Consider the following 22,703-nt stretch of genomic DNA (forward strand, 5'->3'; position numbering starts at 1 on the left):
AAGTAAAAAAAGGTGCACCATTGATGTTGTTGCGAAACATAGACCCGAAAGGTGGCTTATGCAATGGGACCAGATTACTATGTCGTGGGACTTACATGAATTTGTTAGATGTGGAAATCCTAACTGGCCAACATGCTGGACATAGAGCTTTTCTGCCTAGGATTAAACTTAAAACGTCAGACAATGTAGGACTCCCTTTTGTTCTTATCAGAAAGCAATTTCCTGTGCGATTAAGTTTTGCACTCACCATAAATAAGGCACAAGGACAAACCATTCCTAATGTAGGCATTTATCTTCCTAAACATGTCTTTGGACACGGACAACTATATGTTGCTCTATCAAGAGGGGTTTCAAAAGCTACCACGAAAATATGTTGCTCTATGTCTTTGGACACGGACAACTATATGTACCTTCTATATCGGAAAACTTTTCTTCATGCCAAAGGTTAAGGTCGTGCTACCTAATTAGTACAAGCTTACATTGTGTATATATACGAGAAAGATAGTCCAAATCTACAACATGTTAGTCGAATAGGCTAGAAAAGAATAAGACCATGCATTCCACAATGATGACAAACCTCATCTTAGAATATAAATCTCTTTACCTCATAGTATAAATATATAAAATCACTCATACTAAGATGACATATAATTTCACTATACATTTTCTTTTAAACATATACCTAGAAATACTTACTTAGTGTGAGAATCTCTTTACAAGCACCCAAAGAAGATTTAATACCAACATATCACCATATAACAGCATTGTGAATTGGTGGTTGGAAAATATGTTTGTAATTTTGCATGGAACTTGCGTGTCCTATTTGGTATTCTCATTCAATTAAAAATGATATATAATTAAAAAAATTATAAAAATATAAATTAATATTTTTTATATTACTTATTAGAATTTGATTGAATAAAAATATGAAAACATAATTATTCTGAGACATATGATCTTTATTTATGGATGGAGATCTGTTGTTCCCAACCATATCCACAACCACGTCTCTAACCAAATACAATGAAACAAAACTGATAAAGTTATAAATATTTAATTATTTTTAACTTATGTGATATAATATGATTGATTTGGGACAGAGTTTGGGAAAATAGATCTTTGTCCTTTATTCACACCCAAAGAACGATGACTCCTTGAATGTGACATCTGAATGCATTTAACGAACCGTGTCTCCCAACCATGCCACTTTTGTATTTATCGGATTATTATATTCATCGCATGCAGCACGTTCCATCATTATTTTATTTATAAAAAAGAATTATATCTCCTGTTGATCGAGAATATATGTTATTCTGGAGAACAAGAACACGAATCTATCTTGCAAACCTTTTTGGCACCAATGTAATTTGCAAAGAAGTTTAAATTCACAGTCTCATGCATAATACCTTAGAGTATATTTTCATATTAACTAATTGGTTTTGGTTATTTAGTGTATTTTTGGTGTTGTGAGAGTATTCTTCACATAAACTAATTGGTTTTGGGTGAACGAGTGTCATTGCCATTAAAAAGAAACTTTAAAACAATAATTAATTCTTTATGAAAAGGTTTTTATCAGAATTTTCTAAGATATAAATAATTTTAAACACAATAAATCAGTGTTTTCCAATGTAAAATCTAATGTTTTTTGTATGATCATGAGTATCCCTCACTCAATGAGTAATGAATTAACTCATTTTAGAGTGTATAATTATCTCTCTCGATAGACAAATGTTGCTCCAAGGAACTAATGTAAAATCTAATATAATGCAATATAGATAAGATCAATAATGTAGTGCATTAAATGCAGTATAGATAAGATCAATAATGCAGTACTCAAAATAAAAAATAGAGTAAATCACACTTGTGCTTATTCAGTTTCAGTAAAATTACATAAATCATATATCCCTATTTTAAACTTGAATAAACCACCTCTAATTATATACATATATTGCATTAATTATCACTATAGGAGATATAAATGTAGTTTCTTAAATAAAAATGGTGACGAGTGTATTTAAATCAAACAAAATATGGTATATTATGAAAGCAAATCCAAATAATTTAAGAGTGAATGTCTATTCATTATTTTTTGTTTGGAAAATTAATTTAAGTGCAACATGTATCTCCCCAAGATTAATGTAGATTAAAATATTCAAAGTTTTTTGGTTTCATTTTTTAAATTTTATTTCCCTAAAATATAAATTTATTAAAAAGAAAAGATGTTTCACAACAAGAAAAAGCTTTATTAGCCTATCTATTAAGTGCCAAGAAACTATCAATTTTGTTTTACTTTAACTTTTTACTTAATTAAATTTGTTGATAAATAGATCTTAAAAGCATAAAAAAATTTGAATTGACAAATATCACATTTATAGTGTTTGTACAGGCCAAAGCCGGAAGAATTATTGCCAAAAGCTAAATTCCGGATAAAAGCAAGGGTTCGCCACAAAGAAGCCAGAGTAAATTTGTAACACCATATTTGTCCAGTGTTGTATCAATCTAAATTTTGGATATGTGGTTCCTAATAGACGAGTCTTCAATATGAATGGTCAGATCAGCAAAATATGAAGAAAAAAATGGTTGCGCTAAGCACCATTCTTGAGCTCAACGCAATTTGGAAAATTTTTACCGAGAACATTCTGCCTCACATACGCTAAGCGCCAAATTTGCGCTCAATGAAAAAGGGAGGTGCGTTCAGTGCAAACTGGTGTGTTGAAAGGTCACATTTAGCTATACAAAATGGTGCGCTCAGGGCAAGGCGGTGTGCTGAACGTGGGAATTAGAATTCATAACTATTTAATGGGTTTAACATGTGTGTTTTTAAGATATATATTCAAATAGAAACACTTTGTACCCAATTTATTTAGTTTTTAGGGTAGTTTGGCTCATTTGAGTCGTGAGAACAAGATGTAAGTACTAGAGAAGTTAATCCATGCTCAATTATGTGTGGCTCTATCACCTCATGAACTATATTTTATCCATATCTTACTTATATTTTGTGAACATGGGTATCTAAGTTCTTTATTTGTCGGGATTGAATGTGATACAAGCTTGATGTATACACATTGATTCATTTTAGATTAATTCATAAAGTTTTTATTCTTTTGAGTTATATGTGTTTAATACTTACTTTAAGTTTGATCATCTTATTGTGTATTTTGTGAATGAAATTTTTGGAGAATAAATCATTGCATAATTCTAATTTTATATAACTCATCACTTGATATAATTACTAGACATAAATGTATATCAAACTATCATTTCATACATGTTATTATATTAGTGGCTAGATATAGAGCTAATTCAATAACTTTATAACTCTCAAACTTGTCAGCATAGACTACTAAATATAGAGTTATTTTAACGGATCATATATATTCATCTTGTTAATTTAGTTGCTAGACGTAGAACTATTTTGGTAAGCTATTAACAAAGACCAAGCCAATGACGATTAGTACAATTGAGGTGTTATATTTTACTCAATTTCACATACATAGACTACTATACATAGATATATGATTTTGTAAGTCATAATAGCAATGACTAGTAGCTCACACTAAATTTTGTATAAGTTGGCCAACATAAATTTCTATGATTTGATTGAACAAAGAGTAGCATCACTTAGCCTTTCTTTGGTAGAGGAGAATTAGAGGGAAGAGAAAAGAGTAAGAGAGAGATTGAAGAGAAAATGAAAATTTCTCTTGTTTGTTGAGAAGGAAGAAAGAGAGGAGAGAATAAAAAACATGTGAGATCCACATAGAAATCTTACTCTCCTCCTTTGGTGAGAAAGCGAAATGCGATGAAAATTTTGTATGCAATAACATAAATACCTTTCAAATTTTTTAAATACTATTAATATAAATAATTCTATTTTAAATATAAAAAATATCAATTAAAAATGTTAATTGGAATTATAATAAAATATATCATTAAAATTATAATTTTTATTTTTAATTAATAACAAATCAAACATTTTTCTCTCTCATTTTATTATTTTAGGAATACTTTTGTCATTTTAATCATAACATCATCTATCTTCTCATTTTCTATCCAACCAAACAAAAGAGAAAGAGCAGGAAATATCTATTTATATTCATTTTCTCTCATTCTTCTCTTATACCAAATATCACTAAAATTTATTCTATTTCTACATTTTCTCTTTCTCACCGCTTTCTTTCTCACTTCTTTCTTTCTTCTTATTTTCTCTTATGCAACCAAATAAAGCCTTTAAAAAAATAGTGTCACTATTAGAATTGATAAAGTTGATGCTAAATTAGGACCCGACTCGAAATGACCGTACACTTATGACTTATGTTGTTTAGCTTGGATCAAAATAGTGATAGTGCTAATTAGTCCCTTAGCGTCGGTCACAAGCCGATACTAGTAAGCGATTTTCTTGTGGTAGTTTATCATCTTCGTTTTCACTTTTTGAGATAAATTTCAAGTTCTTTTTGGAAATTGACAATAACATTTTGACATTTTTTCTACAAGATTTAAAAAAAAGAAATCAAATGAAGGTAAAATGTTTTTTATAAATTATTAATAAAAATAAAATTAAAAGCATTATATATATATATGTGTCTTACATTACAAAGAGATTTAATATTTCATATCTAACGTTTTGACATTGCAAACTACTGAAACTAGTAACATTTTTATTATTTTGTTGGGATTGGACGTCATATCTTTTTAGATTGATTATTTTAGTTTTATCTGTTCATCATTGATTTTGCCTATTTATGACATAAAATGCAATATAATTATATTTTTGTGCACAACAAATTTGAGCAAACAAAAAAAACTCATTTGGTTTGTATGATTTTTTATTAATAATTTTATAAATATATGTATAATGAAAAATAAAATAAAAATTATTTATCATAAGGAAAATTATCAAATTTAATTATACGAATAATATTGTTGAAAACAAAACTGTGAGTATTGTTTGAGTGAATTTTGCCTACACTAACAATACAGATGACATAAGTCAAACCCCTACATGTCTTTAAGTAACTCATCTATCTACCAAGAAAGAAACTAACTTTAATTTTATGTTATCTTACCGAATTTTTTGGCTTTATTCTTTTTCAGGAATTAATTAATTTCTTTTGTGTGTATGACTATTCTTAATAACAAGTAGTGGCGGACCTTCTTAGTAGTAAGCGGGGGCAACTGCCTGTTGCCCCCTGAATTTAAAATTTTTTTTTCAAAATTTAATTTTTTTTAGCTATATCTAAATAATATCCTCATGAAAATACTTATTGAAGATTATATCTATTCAATTTGTAACTAGATAAATATCTACAATATATTTTGTGTGATCTTTCTAAAAATTATAGATAATGAATCAAGTTCTCGTACATATGTAAATATTGTATTATTTATATTATTATGACTTCATTTGAGTTCTTAATGATCTTACACTTAAAAAATAGATTATGATGATCACATATTGTACTTGTCAAACTTTGAAGCAAAAGTCCTAAGATTGTAAGGATTTTTATAAAACATTTAATATCTATAACATATGCACTTTTGTCCAAAAATTCTACACAATAAATTTCAATAAACAAGATAAGATTTCAACATTTTATTATTGATTTTGTTAGTCATTCATGTTTAAAAAACTTTCAATCATCAACGAATTAAATGCAATTTTAATGATATGGGAAAGTAAATGCATATTATTTACTTGATTGAGTTGTTCGTTTTATCTTAACTATTATGGTTTAACTACTCCAAAATTTTGAGCAACAAAGCTAACCAAACAAAATTATATAGTAAGATGGAAGATGAATTTCTTACATACAACATCAAATATAATATATATTAAATATAAAATAACTAAATTTTTTACCTCTAATTCAATCGTTGATGAGTTTAAGACATTTTAAATGAATGTACATTTCTCTTTAACGTGATTATTATTATTTAGAATTAATATATTATTTTGAAACTTTGAAATAATTATATATAATTCTGTATATTATTTGTTACTGTTTAATCTTAATTATAAAGTATAAATAAATATGATTTCCCCTCCTAGACATTGCATCAAGATCCACCTCTGATAACAAATATTTTTCTTTTGAATTAAATTTTCAATCATTTAATTATCCTAAAATTTAATGAGACATTACATCATAAACCAATGTCTTATTGATATGATTTTATACTTTGATAGTATAATCCAATTACTCATTTTTGTTTTTTTGTTTTGTTTTATGTTTTATTGACATACAAATAATCACTTTATTTTCTCTGGTGCATGTGTTGTTTTTATTTTAAGCAGGAAATTAAAAGACATTGTGCTCGTTAAATCTTTTACCAACACACATGCAAAATGGAAAATAATTACAGGTTTAGTCTGACAAATTAGGAAGCCGTGAGTTCCAGTATTATCTTGACATAGGAAAGAAAAAGAGTTATAAGTGAGATAACATGTTTTGAATTAATCAAAATTTAAGACAAATGTTCAATAAACATTTTCTACATATAGTTTCATTCAATTATTCCCTCATATCTTATGTGAATTGGACCCGACTAGGACCATGACTAATGAGTCTTCTAACTATTAGAGAGTTTCATTGATAGGGACATGAGAAAGTGAAACACACCAAAACTTTAAACTAATAGTTCCATAAGTATTTTCTAATTATAAACTTTTTCATTCATCCCCTCTAAGTATTTTCGAAAGATAAATGCATGTAACAAACATGTACTCAAAATCACATTTTTCAGACCTTAAAAATCTGAAAGTAGATAACATAGCCAAAGAGGATAAACATTCTTCAAAAGACAAATGCATGTAATAGTAACAACCGAATCTGAAAAAGTAGACCGTTGCAAAGTAGATCAGATCTGAATAAATCATAAAGATGAAAATTTTAACACAAAAAATATGAAAGAGACATCGAAAAAAGCCAAAGAGGATAAATGTGAAAATAGACCGGATCTAAAAAAGTAGATCATGTCATATTAGTTCTGATATGGAAAATGCATGTTCTAACAGCATGCAAGAAACAAGAAACAAATATTAACATCATAAGGTGAATGCAACAAAAAACATATAACATTCATGAAATGTAAAACCTTTTGAAACACAACCTTCATGTTCCAAAGGTAAAACCTTTGAATAAAAAAAATCTGAGTATGAAAGTAAAAAGCTGAAATAAAGTACCCAACATTCTTGTTGGCACTAACCTAAGTATAGGGTTTGAGATGTATGAAGTATAAGGAAGATGAAGAAACAAATATGTTGTAAACAGAAGAAGAGAGAAACAAATATGATTTCCAAAAAGATAATATGTTGTAACGGGGTTTGGTTTTAACAAAAAAAAAAAAAAAAAAACAAAAAATATTGATTTAACAGGTGCAAAAAGTGTTGGAGGTATTGTAAGTGGTGGCCTCAACCTTGTTGGTGGTATTGTTGGTGGTATTGTTGATGCTGCCACTTCTTTCTTGGGTCAATCCATTGGTTTTAAACTCATTAGTGCTACTTCTTCTGATGGTAATTACAATCTTCTTATTTCATTCTAATATTCATCTTATATATATACTCATAAGTACACATTTGTTTACAGGAAGTGGAAAAGGGAAGGTTGGAAAACTAGCATACTTGGAGAAACATCTTCCTTCATTACCAAACTTGGGTGCTAATCAGGAAGCTTTCAATGTTCATTTTGAATGGGATTCTGACTTTGGAATTCCTGGTGCTTTTTATATTGAGAATTTTACTCAATCTGAATTCTTCCTTGTTAGTTTGACCCTTGAAGATGTTCCTAATCAAGGAACTATCCACTTTCTATGCAACTCATGGGTTTACAACAAAAAGAAGTATGACACTGATCGCATTTTCTTCGCCAACAAGGTAAACTACTAACCCCCTTCTATATTGTTTGATACATATAGCTGACAACCCTGTATTGAAATTTTATATAATATAAATGTAGACATATCTCCCTGGGAAAACACCAGCTCCACTAGTGTATTATAGACAAGAAGAGTTGAAAACTTTAAGAGGGGATGGAAAAGGAGAGCGTAAGGAGTGGGAAAGGATTTATGATTATGATGTCTACAATGATCTTGGTGAACCGGACAAGAATGCCAGCTTGGCTCGTCCTGTTCTTGGAGGATCGAGTGAGTTGCCTTACCCTCGCAGGGGAAGAACTGGCCGAAAACCATCTAGGAAAGGTCAGCCTTAAACATATTCACTGCTATGAGTACTAAGGTTATTGTTTGTTGCTGCTGAAATGTAGTTTTCTATTATATATTTGAACAGATCCTAAGAGCGAGAGCCGAAGTGACATTGTTTACCTACCAAGAGATGAATCATTTGGTCACTTGAAGTCCTCTGATTTTCTTGTCTATATACTTAAATCTGCATCTCAAAATGTTATACCACAGTTGCAATCTGCGATTCGCTTACAATTCAATCAGCCCGAGTTTAACAGCTTTGAAGATGTTCGAGGACTGTATGATGGTGGAATTAAGCTTCCTACCAATATACTAAGTGACATTAGCCCAATCCCTTTGTTCAAGGAACTCTTCAGAACTGATGGTGAACAAGCCTTAAAGTTTCCAGAACCTAATGTGATTCAAGGTATGTTAGAATCGTAGTCATAGCCTAGCAATTGAAATTCAAAGCAATGGAAAGTTGATTGATTTTGTTGAACAGTGGAGAAGTCTGCATGGACGACTGATGAAGAATTTGCAAGAGAGATGATTGCTGGAGTGAATCCACACATTATTACTAGACTTCAGGTAAACTTAATGGATCATGCGCTATCTGATGATACCGTTGGTTGATTTTTGATTTTTGATTCCTGAACCAGTTTGCACTTACTGTTTGGCAACTACATAGAACTCAAAATCTTTCGTCCTCCTTTAAAGTTGAATTTCCAATTGATAACTTCATTGAACTCCAAATTCAATGCAGGAGTTTCCACCAAAGAGCAAGCTTGATCCCCAAGTCTATGGTGATAATACCAGTACAATAACCAAAGAACACTTGGAGCCGAACTTGGATGGGCTCACTGTAGAACAGGTATTCACCATATTTATTTATTTCCCTCTAGTTAAGCAGCAATACTTTGAACAATTGAAGTTCTAATATGATACAAATGCCTAATGATGACTACATTATATTTGTTAAAACAGGCTATTGCAGAAAACAAGTTGTTCATACTTAATCACCATGACACAATCATTCCATATTTGAGGAAAATAAATGCAACTGACACTCGAAAGGCCTATGCTACGAGAACCATCCTTTTCTTGCAAAGCAATGGAACGTTAAAGCCATTGGCCATTGAGCTAAGTAAGCCACATCCTCAGGGTGATAATTATGGTCCTATTAGTAATGTTTACCTACCAGCAGACCAAGGTGCTGATGGTTCTCTGTGGCTGCTTGCCAAGGCTTATGTAATCGTAAACGACTCCAGCTTTCATCAACTTGTTAGCCACTGGTATAAATTTTGTTAATAAGGTTTATACAATCAAACTTATTTTTACTATCTATCTAGGAATTGTTTATTAATATCTTGAAATGGATGTCAGGTTAAACACTCATGCAGTTGTTGAGCCATTCATCATTGCAACAAACAGGCACCTTAGTGTTGTTCATCCAGTTCATAAACTTTTACTTCCACACTATCGCGATACAATGAACATTAATGCACTTGCGCGGAATGTGTTGATCAATGCAGAGGGTATTATTGAGACAACATTCTTGTGGGGGAAATATTCTTTGGAAAACTCTGCTGTTATTTACAAGGAATGGGTTTTTCCTGAGCAAGCACTACCTGCCGATCTTATCAAGAGGTAATCCTCACCTTATAAAAGCAAGCCGATACAAGAAACAAGATTTTAGGTCCATTCATTAAGATACAAGAGCTTGAACATAAATATCTTTCTATGTTAATATTGTTATCTCCTTGCTTCTAATACAGGGGAGTGGCTGTTGAAGACCCATCTTCGCCCCACGGAATCCGTCTTCTAATAGACGACTATCCTTATGCTGCTGATGGACTAGAGATATGGGCTGCAATCAAGTCATGGGTCGAAGAATATGTCTCTTTCTACTATGAGTCAGATGCTGCAATTGCACAAGATGCTGAACTCCAAGCTTTCTGGAAAGAACTTGTAGAGGTGGGTCATGGTGACAAGAAAAATGCGCCATGGTGGCCGAAGTTGCAAACTCGCAAAGAATTGATTGAAATTGCCAGTACCCTCATATGGACTGCTTCAGCCCTTCATGCTGCTGTTAACTTTGGACAGTATCCATATGGAGGTTATATCCTTAACCGCCCGACTCTTAGCAGAAGATTCATTCCCGAGAAAGGATCACCCGAGTATGATGAGCTAGCCAAGAACCCTCAGAAGGTGTTTTTGAAAACAATCACCCCAAAGAATGAGACCCTTACTGACCTTACAATTATAGAGGTCTTATCAAGGCATGCTTCTGATGAAGTCTACCTTGGACAGAGAGATGGTGGTGATATTTGGACTTCTGATGCACAACCAATTGAGGCCTTTAGGAAGTTTGGTAAGAAGTTAGCAGAAATTGAGAAAAAGCTTATAGAGAGGAACAATGATGAGACATTGAGGAACCGTTACGGGCCGGTGAAGCTGCCTTACACTCTACTCTATCCTTCCAGTGAGGAAGGATTGACTTTCAGAGGCATTCCAAACAGCATCTCTATCTAAAATGTCATTGTTGTGTTGTATTGCTGAATAAAATAAAAGATGAAAAGGAATCCATTTCCTTCATCTTATCTGAGTATTATTATCATCAATAAGAATTGCTATATTTGTAGTTATTGTACCAAGCTTGAATCAGAATATGAAATTTGTGTATTGAGCATTGAGGCAGAACAAGTTGGCAATGGGAAAATGTTTGAGAGTTTCTGTAATGAGTGCAGCAGGGAAGTTTGTTCTACCACTAGTCCAAATGTAACATTACCATGGCCAGAACATGATTATATCATTAAATAATGGGATATGCTATTTCCCCTATTGAGTTTACCTTAAGTCAAGATAATTAGGATAACAACATTATTATTCTGTGGCACACCCACATAAAGAAGTTCAGGCACATATAGCTATTAAATATGCATAACAGTAATAAAGGCACATATAGTGATTAATGTTTTATGTACACCACCAACAAGTGATACCATCGAGGAAATATTTGCTCTTCAAGTAAAGAAAAGGGAAAAAAAACAGAGAGAGAGATAAATTGTGTGTCTATATTCTTTACCTTAAAATGTATGTGGTTGATGTATAATTTAAGGTTTTGTTTGGATTATTAGGAAATAGCAACAGAAGTTTGTGTAAAAAATCACAAGTTTATGTGATTTTGCGCAAGTTAAGCTAAGAGGGTGGTGCTAAACTGCTAATAGTGAAGTTCACTTCATCTCACTTTTCTAAAGTTTCTTGAACATCATCAATACGTACGTTCAATACATCTAAGAATTTATGTGATTATGTATTTTTTGATAATTCTATTCTTCCTTGTCATTGTTTTAATTTGCTAACTAGTAATAATATTAAAGTTGGGTTATCTTCACAACTATATTATCCTACTATTCTCGTGTAGCATTAAATTACAATGATGTGATCAATTACATCAAGATACATCATAATTGAACTATTCTATATCTGGGTTCATCAAGATACATCAAGATAAATCGTATTAGACTGTAATTTAAATTTTTTTTAACCACAAAAATATATGCCACCACTTTCATAATTCACACCACAAAGGATATACTGACTACCAACAATCAATGAAATAAACTCCGAAAGTGATTAGTGGAAGCGACATTTGTCAAGAAGGACAATTATAAACTCCGAAAGTGATTAATTCCTTACTCAAAGACGTAAGAAATAAAGTAGGAAAAAAAAATACAATAACTATAACTACTTTAAGCAAAATCATGAGCACAACTGCTATTTAAAAGAATGTTGTTGGACCTTGGTTCAATAACCAAATTTAGCACTTTCACGTCAGAAAGCAAGTCAACCCCAAAATCATCACGTAATTCTACTTTGCGAATCAAAGTTGAATACTTGCAGCCACAATGGACTCAATAGAGAGAAAACAATGACATATACAATAACATCATCTTCAACTACTCCCTAATGAGAAAATATTTGACTCATTGGATATAAAGTTTGAAAAATATAAGCTTTAAACAATGCTAATAAAATATAACTAATCAAAGATTCTAATTTTGGAGGAAAATACATATCATAACACATCCTCAATTATGTCTCAATCCAATAAAAATGTGATACCTATTAAAAAAATTAAGTAATAGAAAATATTTATTAATTGAACAGGATTAGAGACATGCTTTTGGGACAGAAGATATTCATTTCTTATTCGAATGGACACTCATTCACCTTAAAAAGAGATTTGTTAGATACACTTAGATACTAGTAGTTATATAAAAAAAAAATATGACTAGTAAAAGCAAATCCACTAAAGATCTTTTTGACTTCAACCATTCTCCTAGCTAGTTCTCACTTCAAAACATACCCTTAGTTTTCAAGTCTTTCCTATCATGGAATTCAGATCCAAATCATGCAGGGATGAGAATTTACAGATTGAAAGGTACAGTGGAGGCAGGGTTATTGCCCCAACAAACATGGAAGATTTGAGGTGTGCTGATTCATATGCTTATCCATATGAGATAGGTAAGGAACTAAAGCTGCATAAAGCATCAAAAAGTTGGAGCTTCAATGACCCAGAGTTGCAAAAGAAGAAGAGAGTAGTTGGGTATAAAGTTTATGCTGTGGAAGGAAAAATGAAAGGTTCTTTTAAGAAGAGCTTCAAGTGGATCAAGAACACATTCACCAAAGTTGTCTATGGGTGGTAGTGATTGCTAACTAATGGTATATAGTGTTTTTGGTATAGCCAAGTGTATCCTCTAAGAGAGGCAATCTTATTCGAGCCGATAGCACCTATACTAATATGAGGATAGCTTACCCAATAGAAGTTTTCTCCATATGCAAGACTTCAACTTGGATCACTGCATTTGTTTTAAATATGTGTTTCCTATAGTATTTTTTGGCCTCATGGACAATCTTATTCTAGAAAAGAATATCTATATCTATAATATAGTAATATCGGTTCTTGCCGAACCCACCTAGTGGAATAAAAGTTTAGTTGTTGTATAGTAATACTAGGTTGTTCACAGCTGAATCAACTATCACACTTGTTAACACATTGGTTATTTGATATCAAGTTATCTCATACAATTGAAGTCAATAAATTAATTACAGTCCAGTTTGAAAGAAGCTTCTGACCCCTTTATCAAGTTATCCTTTTTGATATTATATTGGCTATGACTTATATAGTATTTGATTGGAAAGAAATAGGATCTTTAAAAGCAAATGCAGATCAGAGGACAACATTTTCAAGCAAATGAAGTATAAGCTTTTGTGTATATTTCACTGCTAAGCTTTAAGTTGTTGTTGTTGATTGTTATTGTTCTCTGATGTAATTTGGATCAAGTTTAAGTTACAACCCTTTTCAGAAGGTGGCTAGTTTTATCTATGATCTTGTTTTTATTGATTGGTTTTAGATAATGAATTTTTCTATTTTGCTAAAAAAAAAAGGTGGGTAATGGGGAGAGGGAATGCGAGCTATGTTTGGGAGTTAGGAATGAAAGGGAAGGAAATAGATTAAAGGGTTAGGAAGGGGAAAGGAAAGAGGAAAAGAAAACAGTTATCTTCCTTGTTGTGGATGTATGAAATGGAGAACGTAAACTAATTGCAATGTTATATTATTTTTTATTTTTCCTCTTAAAGTATAATTAATAATCAGAAATGAACAATAATATATAATTATACTAAAAATGTTAAAGTATTTTTTATTTTATCTCCAAAAAACTCTAAATTAGAGGAATTTTACAAATAAACACATGAAAGGTTTTAGAGAGTTTTAAAAACCCTCCAAGACCTTCATCCAACTCCCAAACAAGGGGAGGCTTTCTAAAGTTATTTCTTTCCTTCTATTCCCCTCCAAAATTACACTCTCAAACAAAATCTTAGAGTTAGTTTGGGAGTTGAATTTTGGAAGGAAATGAATGTAAAGATGATTTGTGAGTTATCTCACGAGTATATTTTATGGCTCTCAGACCTTTTTTTCTCTCATTCCCCTCCAAAATTCAAATTCTAAATTAACCTTTAGGTTTAAAATGGACACTTATGCTGTTTCATCTTCAATTTTTAGATTATTATTATTTTATTGCAATTGAACCTCCACACAAAGTGACATTTATTTTAAATAATTCTAGTGTGCATTGTTTTAGGTTTGACTTCTCTTAGATGCAAATGGCATGTTAGAGGTTAATATTCACCATTATGAATCATTGAATATGTATATGATAAATAGTTTGTGATCATTTTGCTCAATAAATAAAATTCAGATTAATTCAGATAAGTAGTTCGGATTATTACGCCTCATCGAAAATGCAAAATTACACATTAGAAACTAGCTAGTAATACTATCTTAATTTATTAATTACCTAACATTATCCATTTCCTGACTTCATATTTTTGCCTCTCTTTTTCTAACATAAGGATCCATTGATAATGAGAATAAAAAATACTGGCCATGATGAGAATTTGGGGCAGGAACATGGGAAGAATTTGGCAGGAGCACAATAAGTTGGAGGGGACTTTCCCTTTCTTTTAGGTGACAAATATTATCCTCAATTTTATGATATTTACTTATAAAGGATCAACTCGACTTAACAGTAAAATTACTTATCTACAGGTTATGAGTTTAAATCTTAGAAATAGTCTCCACTTTCGAAGATATAGTTGTACATATATCTACCCACCTCAAACCTTACCTCATGCACCAGATCATCCTTTTATAAATATAGTTGTACAATGATATGAAATTATGAATACATGATTTTTTTGTTTAGCAAATGCATTTATTTATCCCCAAGAAAATAGGCCAGTTATCAATCAAAGATATTGAAGAGAAAGTGATAGTAAAGTTGAGGTATAACATTTTCAGAACCACAAACTATGAACAGAAGCCATTTAAGAGGCCTAGTTGTGTCAAGAAACCACCTGAGCATTGTATACTTGTGGGGGTAATTCCCAACTTGTTTGCAGCTTTTCTTCAAAAACAAACCACAAACAACACTGTACTTGAAGTTTGTGAAAATCAGTGTAAAACTTTTCAGCATTTACATAGAAAGGTGATCAGGAGCGGGAGCTGTTGATACTGTATCCTTTCGTCATTGAAATGAAGGGTCTCGAATCTCGATACCTTTTAGAGTTGTTTCCAAATTCATTATGTTCGGTGTGTTTCTGCCAGAGGCTACTCGGTTGTGATCGGATGGCAAGATAGAAGAACTTCTTTGGGCACCAGAGATTTTACGAAGTGCTCCCTGACTTGAATCCATGATGGGAGGACGAGAGGGCTCAGTCTCACTGCCAACGACTGCATCATGGCCCCCAGAGACAACACGTCGCCTAGCAGATCCACTTGGCTGGAAGAAATTGGAACTAGACAACTGCATACACAATGCACAAAAGTTCATAAGTACCATTGAAAACTAACTGCAATACATATAACCTGGATTACAAATACCCGCATGAAATTTCAAATAGGATATGAATCATGAACCAATTAACCAATAAGGCACTCACAAAGAAAATCATTAACACATACTACACAGAGCCATATTCATTTCCTTTACCGAGAAAACATGCCCTACGTGAATATATACATCCCACAAAACTCTTGATGCAGATCTGAAGTTGTGAAATCCAGAGATTAATATATGACTTGTCTAACATAAAGCTGATTTCTGCAAAATGTTTACATTACCTACTTAACTTATGTTTCAGCTGTGAACATAAACACAAGCGATGCAACCAATACTTTGCAATCCAGTGATGAACAAAAGCAACATGCAAAAACGTAGCTAAATAATATTTTTTTGGTCTTGGATGGGCAAACAATGTTCATATTTTTTTCTTCTAGAACGACCCCATATTCTTAATAATTGATCATTTTCTCGATCAGAAATAGTTTGACGGGTAAAATAATGTGGAAGAAAGAAATCTGAATACTAGTGCATAAATAAGCTATCACCATTGAACTCTCTGCAAGAAGTATGATGACTTCACAGGCAAAAACTGAACTACAAATAAATGTACATACCATAACATCTTTAGATACAGTTGATTCATTTATAAGTGGGGCTTTTTGTCTAGATAAAAGTACATCATTAGCAATAGGTCCGGAGTTTCTCCTACGAGTAGGATCTGATGAAAGCCAACCAGTCTGCCTGCCATCTTCCCCACCTACCCAGAAGTTACCACATCAAAAAGCATGAGGAATATCAAAAAAGGAGAAAAGAATTAGTAAAATGACAATAAAAAGGAGAAAAGTATCTATGCAAGCACAATACTAACAGAATGTTTAATGGTATGAAGCTACACTCTTTAGCAATCTTTCTATAAACAAATCAATCAAGGTAGCCGAATGGTAGATCAGGATGTGAAGTTAAAAGAAAAAAGCATACCTGGCTGTCCATCAGCATTTGCAACAGCTGGTGGCATGCCAGAACTTGGTCCAGCAGCAGAACCCTACAAGTTTCACTTTCACTAAAATAACCTAATCTCAACAATCAAACAGATAATGCAATGAGATAGCATACTTCAACTTACAATAGGACGGGTAGGAGTGCCAATTTGAGATTGTTGATATTTCAAAATGGTCCAATCAAAGACATAATCAAACTGGAATCCTGGAGACAGAAGTCAACAATCAAAAAAATAAATGGCACATTAAAACACTCTCCAGGCCGAAATAATTGTCTCTTTGAAAGTTTAATTTTATTCCATTTTGATCATTTTATAACATTCATTATATTTTTCCAAATATACACTTAAGCAATTATGACCCAACAGGTCCAAATATCTATAAAGATTTACGATACACCACTTACGAATAAGGGTAATTTAGCAAAGTATTAGAATTTTTATGTTATTTAATGCATTTCTTAATCCTGACGGAAAACCTTGAAAGACTATTATTTTAGAATGAGTATAAGAAACCATGAATCATTTCTTAATCACTAAACTATTGTTACCAATGAGTATAAGAAACCATGTTTTATTAGTTGTATTATTTCCTAATTTAGCAAATTACAATTATAGTGTATGAAATGAAGGAAATATCCCTGAATGCATTGTATTTCCTAAATTAGCTTTTCAGCTTTGTATATATGACTGATGTATTCTTAGCATAATTCAATGAAATCAATTCATTCTACCCTAATTCTGGAGAATGACTATAACACATCCCCAAATAAAATAGAAATAGGAAAATAAGGTTCAAACCTTCACGGATGAAAAGGTCCCGGAAAAGTCTTTTCAAATAAGCATAATCTGGTTTATCATCAAACCTCAGTGATCGACAGTAATGGAAGTATGATAGAAATTCTGAGGGATAGCCACGACAGAGAGACTAGAAAAGAAGCAACCTAAAATCAGTTATAATTATAAAAACAAAATATTTACATACATAATATTAAACAGAACATTTTATTATTATATAACCATACCTCAATAGAAGTTGAAACTTTTTTCTCGCTTATTTTCTCATACTTCTGCTTCTTATTACCTGCTTTTAATCCCTGCCAAGGCAGACTGCAGAAATAACAAATAAAAATTGTATGTGGTAAGGAAATACAAGAAATAATAAATAGATAGAAGTGAGAGGGAGATTCACCTTCCTCTTAAAAAATACATAAGAACGTATCCAAGTGACTCTAAATCATCCCTGCGGCTTTGCTCTATTAAAGCATAAAAATGGCATTGTCAGGTCAGAAGGAAAGGTTGTCAAAAAAGAAATAAGACATGATATTGAACTATTATTGATCAAGAGAGACATGAAGAGCATACCAATTCCAAGATGAGTATTCATACTAGCATACCTAGCAGTCCCAGTTAAATTCTTATTCTCTCTGCAAATGATTACAAGAAAGTCAAATTCACAACAAACTGCACAAAAAATAGATGGACAACTTGAAGCCAAAAAAATCAAGTGCTATTTTGATCAGAAATAAATAATTTGAAACCTTAGTTTAAGGTGGTAATATTTTTTTTATGAAAGAATAAATTAACCAAGAAGAGAAAGAATTACAAGGTGAGGAGGATAAAGAATCCTTCGATACAAAAGAAGAAAAATAAACATAGAAAAAAAGAAAACCAGCCTAACTTTGTAACAAAGCTTCCCATAATCCATCAATAGATCTTTTAGTGAATTTCCATAAAAAAAGGACACAAGCTTACCAGCTAATAGACACCAGCTGTCTAATACTATGCTACATCAAATGATGAGCCGAAGAACCCTCCGTAAAAATACAAGAGTCCGCTCAAATACACCAAGTTGTAGCATAGATTGAAAATTGCAACAAAAAATTAAACTCCTCTACCAAAACTATAAAAGTTATCCATCAAAAATTGGTCAAGAACCTAGGACACACCCAAATTCACTAGAAATGCTAAGGAATGCCATCAAGAACTAGCATCAGAAGAATGTAATAACAGGTGGGGTAAAGACTCTGAGCAAGCACAACACTTGTTATACACTTACAAATAAAACAAAGACTAATTACACAATAATCAGAGAAATTACTCAATGAACTGATTTAAGTAACAACAATGAGCCATGCAATGATGAAAGAAACATACATTCACAAATCACAAGTGCATAAAATAGCACCAACAATTGGAACAAAAAGGCATAGTTCCAGTGCAAGCCAAATTAGGTTCACATCTTTCAACAATGTCAATTTTGAAGCTGCTACTCTTTTACAGGGAAACTCTAACACTATATAGTCAGTTAGACACATAAATAATTAATAATTAACAATTAACAATACCTAACATCAAGATAAAGAATTTCCATAACAATAAATAACGTTCTAGTTCCTATTTTCCTAAAAAATGAAGTTGTTTAAGTTTCACTGTCCAACCATGGTGCACAAAACAAATAAATCTAAGAAGAGCAAAAAAGTACCTATAAGGAATATGCTGATGTGTAGAGGTGTCCCTGTATTTCTTTGCAAGACCAAAGTCAATCATGTACACCTACAAAAGAGACAAGTTTGAAAAAAATAACTTAATACAGGATATGACAAATTAAAAAAAGGAAATTAAAAAACAAGAATTAAAGTAATACTTGATTCGCACGCCTCCCTAAACCCATGAGGAAGTTGTCTGGCTTGATGTCCCGGTGTAAAAATGATTTGGAATGAACAAATTCAACTCTATTTATCTGCAAACAGTTCAAGTTTGAGATGTTATGATAAAACTAGTGAATGTAAATGATATTTCAATTTGACACAAGGAAAACCTACCATCTGATCAGCAAGCATGAGAACTGTTTTGAGGGACAATTTACGACTACAGAAATTGAATAAATCCTCAAGACTAGGTCCCAGCAAATCCATCACAAGGACATTGTATTCTCCATCAACACCAAACCATTTCAAATTTGGGATCCCAGCTGCAAAAGAAAAGTAGACAGCAAAAAACATATAAGGGGAGTGAGTACTACAAAGTCTATCATAAGCAAAGAGGTCCAAAAGACAAAAATTCAGCTGAGACAGGAGATTACTTCCTCCTTGCAGTATTTTATACAGCTTTGATTCATACAACAATTGAGGGTGCTTGGTTTTGACACTTTCCTGAATCAAAAGGGAAACATTTATTAGAAAATACTCAAACAACAACATTTGATTTGGCATTCAATAATTTCAACTTTGCAGCAGAAATATACAGAAAAAATTTCAATTGCCAGCGAGGAAGCATAGATATATATATACACACACACACACACACAACATGATACATTGATAAAGAAAAGAAATCATAAAATAATTGAAAAACAAATAGGCGAAAAAATATATTACCACTAGGACAACCATTTTTGAAGTACCCATGCTTCATATATTACCAGACATTTCAAAATCAAGTGCTCAAAAGTCAAAACAAATTGAAAGCACACAGAAACAGTTATCCAATCACTCCAATATTACCTCTAAAACTAAAACATTCCAATTCTCCATAACACTTTCAATTTTCTCAGTATTGCAATTTCACAAACACCACACAAACAAGTTCATTTTTTTCAAATTACGATAGTTATAGCTCAGAGAACTCACAAGCTTAATCGCAACCTCTTCATTTGACTGAAGATTAGTACCTGAACCAAAATTTAGAATGAAAATATCAAATTAACTCGAATTTAGAAATTAAAAGTAAATATATAAAAATTAGAAGCGAATGAAAAGAGAAAGTACCAAGATAGATCTCTCCGAAGGATCCGCTACCGATTTTTCGACCAAGACGGAACTTGTTTCCAATTCGAGGCTCCATTTGAAGGAAACCCTAGAAGGGTTTTTGAGAAAATGAAATTGGAAAAGCGAAGAGTTGAGCTAACTACGACTTGAAGTAGATTATGTCGCAAGAATAAGAGGACAAAATCGATGAAGAAGAAGCGAGAATGATCGTTTCCTCGTGCTTTCGTTCATCATATCCACACTCCACCGAACCCTTAAACGACGTTGTTTTAGTTATTTGGTTATTTTGTTAACTCTTTCTTTTATATTTTTAGTAGGGTCCAGTTTAATTTTTTTTGGATACTCGGAACGAAATGTATGATCCGGTTTTAGTTGATTTTTATCGCTGGAATCAAATCAAATTGAATTGATCATGTCAATGTTGCTCGGTTTAATTCATTCGTTAACTTTTTATGTAATTTTTTCCTTATTTAAGTGTTGTAAAAATTTGTGTAATTATCTTTTGCTTATAATAATACTCTTGGAGATAGAGGGGTCATAATGTTTGGCATAGTGTTATCCTTTCTATGTAAACTTATTGTTACTCAAGTTGTAAAAATTTGTATAGTTATCTTTTGCTTGTAAGACTCTTTCGGATAGAAAATGTTTTGTATAAAGTATTACTTAATTATTTATTGGTTTCGCGATTTGGTATAGTTCTCGCGATTTCCAAATCCCATGAAAACGTGAATTAAACTAATTCTAAACGGTTTCTTAAAAACTAAATTTAACGAAAGCATATTTTTCAGTTAGATTTATGGTTTAATTCATAATCACTTACACCCTTCCATTTTAGTGTTCGTGGGTTAGCACAAAGTTATAAAACTTGAAGGTATAAGTTCAAAAGTTCTAAATTTATATTGACAAATGTGAAATGTGTATAATTTTAAGATTAAATTGCACTCAAAGTTTTAACGAAATTACATAAAATGTCATCCTCTTTTTTAATCATATATAAACCACCTCTAATTACCATGACTACATCAGTAAGAGATAAATGTAATTTCTTAAACAAAAAATGATAATGAGTATAATTAAATTAAACAAAATATTATATATTTTGACGACAAATCCAAATAGTATAAGATTAAAAATCTATTATTATTATTTTGGTTAGTTACAATATAATAATAAAGTTATTTAAGCACCTCCATAGAATTATTGATACAATTTGTAATAAAAATTTAAGGTTTTTTTATTGTTGTGCAAGTTAAAAAATATAATTCGAATGCTTACCTTTATTATGTTTTTATGAATATATGTGAAAAAACGTTTTTGGTATTTATCTTATTTTAGATTTGTATGCTTATAAAGTTGTTTAACTTTACATTTGTGATGTGCACCATCTTCTATTAAATTTTCTATAATGGTATTAGATATTTATTATACTGGTTGAAATATTATTGTAATCTTATCACCAAGGTGTTATTTTAGTGATGTAAAGTATTATTAGTTATTAGTTGACCAAAATATTAAAAATTTGATTCTTACGCACGAAATTTGTTAAGATAAATAATCATACATCATAAAAGTAATTAGTTTCTTACTCATATAATGAATGAATACTCTTGGTTATATAAAAAAAACTCAATGGAAACGTGATTTCGGTTGTTAAAAAATTATTAGTAACTCTCGTCAAAGAAAAGTCTTACTTTTTTATGTTTTCCAATACATATAACACTGGCATCCGATGTTACAACTTTGAACCATGGATCTAACTAGTCTGAGTAGCGCTTCCAATCGGTTATGCACTAAAATTGATATTAATTGATTCGACTCTATCAATTGTGTAAGTTTAAGATGTCAACTAAGAGGGGTGAATTAGTTGTTGAGAAAATATGATTGATTTTTCTGTTACGTTATTAAAGTTTATATGCAGTGGATTATTTAAGCAGAATTCAATCAAGTAAAGCAAAAGTAAATGATAAGAATAAGTAGAAGAAGAGTACACAGAGAGTTTTTATACTAGTTTGTCTTCTTGTTCATTGAATGTTACATCCAATACTCTTGTCACACAAGAGTTTTTTCCACTAGATAATTTGAGTTGTAATTACAATTCTTCTTCCCAATATTTTTGTACCTTACACACTCACAACTTATCTACCCTTAAAATTCCATTTTCAAGTGAACTATTTTCCCCTTCTCAACACACTCTTGTGATGAAAGGTTTACAACCAAGATGAAAAATATAACAATGACATAATTGTCTTTACAAGTTTGACAATTATATAACTTGCAATCCTTGATCTCACAATACAAATACTTAGTATACAATGATTTTTATCGTTTGAAAGTTTAGAATAAATGCACTTT

General features: G+C 31.4%; 3 protein-coding genes across 4 annotated transcripts; 2 read left to right on the top strand and 1 right to left on the bottom strand.

The window, feature by feature from the left end:
* LOC109333451 (linoleate 9S-lipoxygenase-like) lies at window positions 7,339-10,868 on the top strand (the record flags this gene model as incomplete). The annotated part of the gene is made up of 9 exons (XM_019568943.1): window positions 7,339-7,510; window positions 7,584-7,870; window positions 7,953-8,193; window positions 8,282-8,602; window positions 8,678-8,763; window positions 8,939-9,046; window positions 9,160-9,467; window positions 9,559-9,822; window positions 9,951-10,868. Coding segments are annotated over 9 exons (2,544 nt in total), but the record flags the coding sequence as incomplete, so codon positions are not given.
* On the top strand, window positions 12,510-13,287 carry LOC109328750. The gene has a single exon (XM_019562358.1). The coding sequence runs from the start codon at window positions 12,570-12,572 to the stop codon at window positions 12,882-12,884; it is 315 nt and encodes a 104-aa protein (XP_019417903.1). The 5' UTR covers window positions 12,510-12,569; the 3' UTR covers window positions 12,885-13,287.
* On the bottom strand, window positions 14,890-20,640 carry LOC109333459 (casein kinase 1-like protein 2). Of its 2 annotated transcripts, none has more exons than XM_019568962.1 (14): window positions 20,352-20,640; window positions 20,214-20,254; window positions 19,667-19,736; window positions 19,407-19,555; window positions 19,229-19,324; window positions 19,067-19,137; window positions 17,947-18,008; window positions 17,774-17,837; window positions 17,607-17,691; window positions 17,383-17,509; window positions 16,708-16,787; window positions 16,563-16,626; window positions 16,195-16,341; window positions 14,890-15,331 (listed from the first exon to the last, which is right to left on the bottom strand). In XM_019568962.1, the coding sequence occupies exons 1-14, from the start codon at window positions 20,425-20,427 to the stop codon at window positions 15,267-15,269; spliced, it is 1,197 nt and encodes a 398-aa protein (XP_019424507.1). In that variant the 5' UTR covers window positions 20,428-20,640; the 3' UTR covers window positions 14,890-15,266. The 2 variants fall into 2 exon arrangements, with proteins under 2 accessions (XP_019424507.1, XP_019424499.1); XM_019568954.1 differs by having other exon boundaries at window positions 14,890-15,545; window positions 16,199-16,341; window positions 20,352-20,638.

The sequence above is a fragment of the Lupinus angustifolius genome, chromosome LG02 (genome assembly GCF_001865875.1).
Source record: "Lupinus angustifolius cultivar Tanjil chromosome LG02, LupAngTanjil_v1.0, whole genome shotgun sequence".
Taxonomy (NCBI): domain Eukaryota; kingdom Viridiplantae; phylum Streptophyta; class Magnoliopsida; order Fabales; family Fabaceae; genus Lupinus; species Lupinus angustifolius.

Bases quoted from the DNA above. Each gene is read 5' to 3' on its own strand.
- LOC109328750 (XM_019562358.1), top strand. From the start codon at position 12,570: ATGGAATTCAGATCCAAATCATGCAGGGATGAGAATTTACAGATTGAA.
- LOC109333459 (XM_019568954.1), bottom strand. From the start codon at position 20,427: ATGGAGCCTCGAATTGGAAACAAGTTCCGTCTTGGTCGAAAAATCGGT. The intron at 17,510-17,606 runs GTATGGTTATAT...CTTCTTTTCTAG, and splicing joins AAGTTTCAACTTCTATTGAG to TCTCTCTGTCGTGGCTATCC. The intron at 16,627-16,707 runs GTAAGTTGAAGT...TGAAACTTGTAG, and splicing joins GCACTCCTACCCGTCCTATT to GGTTCTGCTGCTGGACCAAG.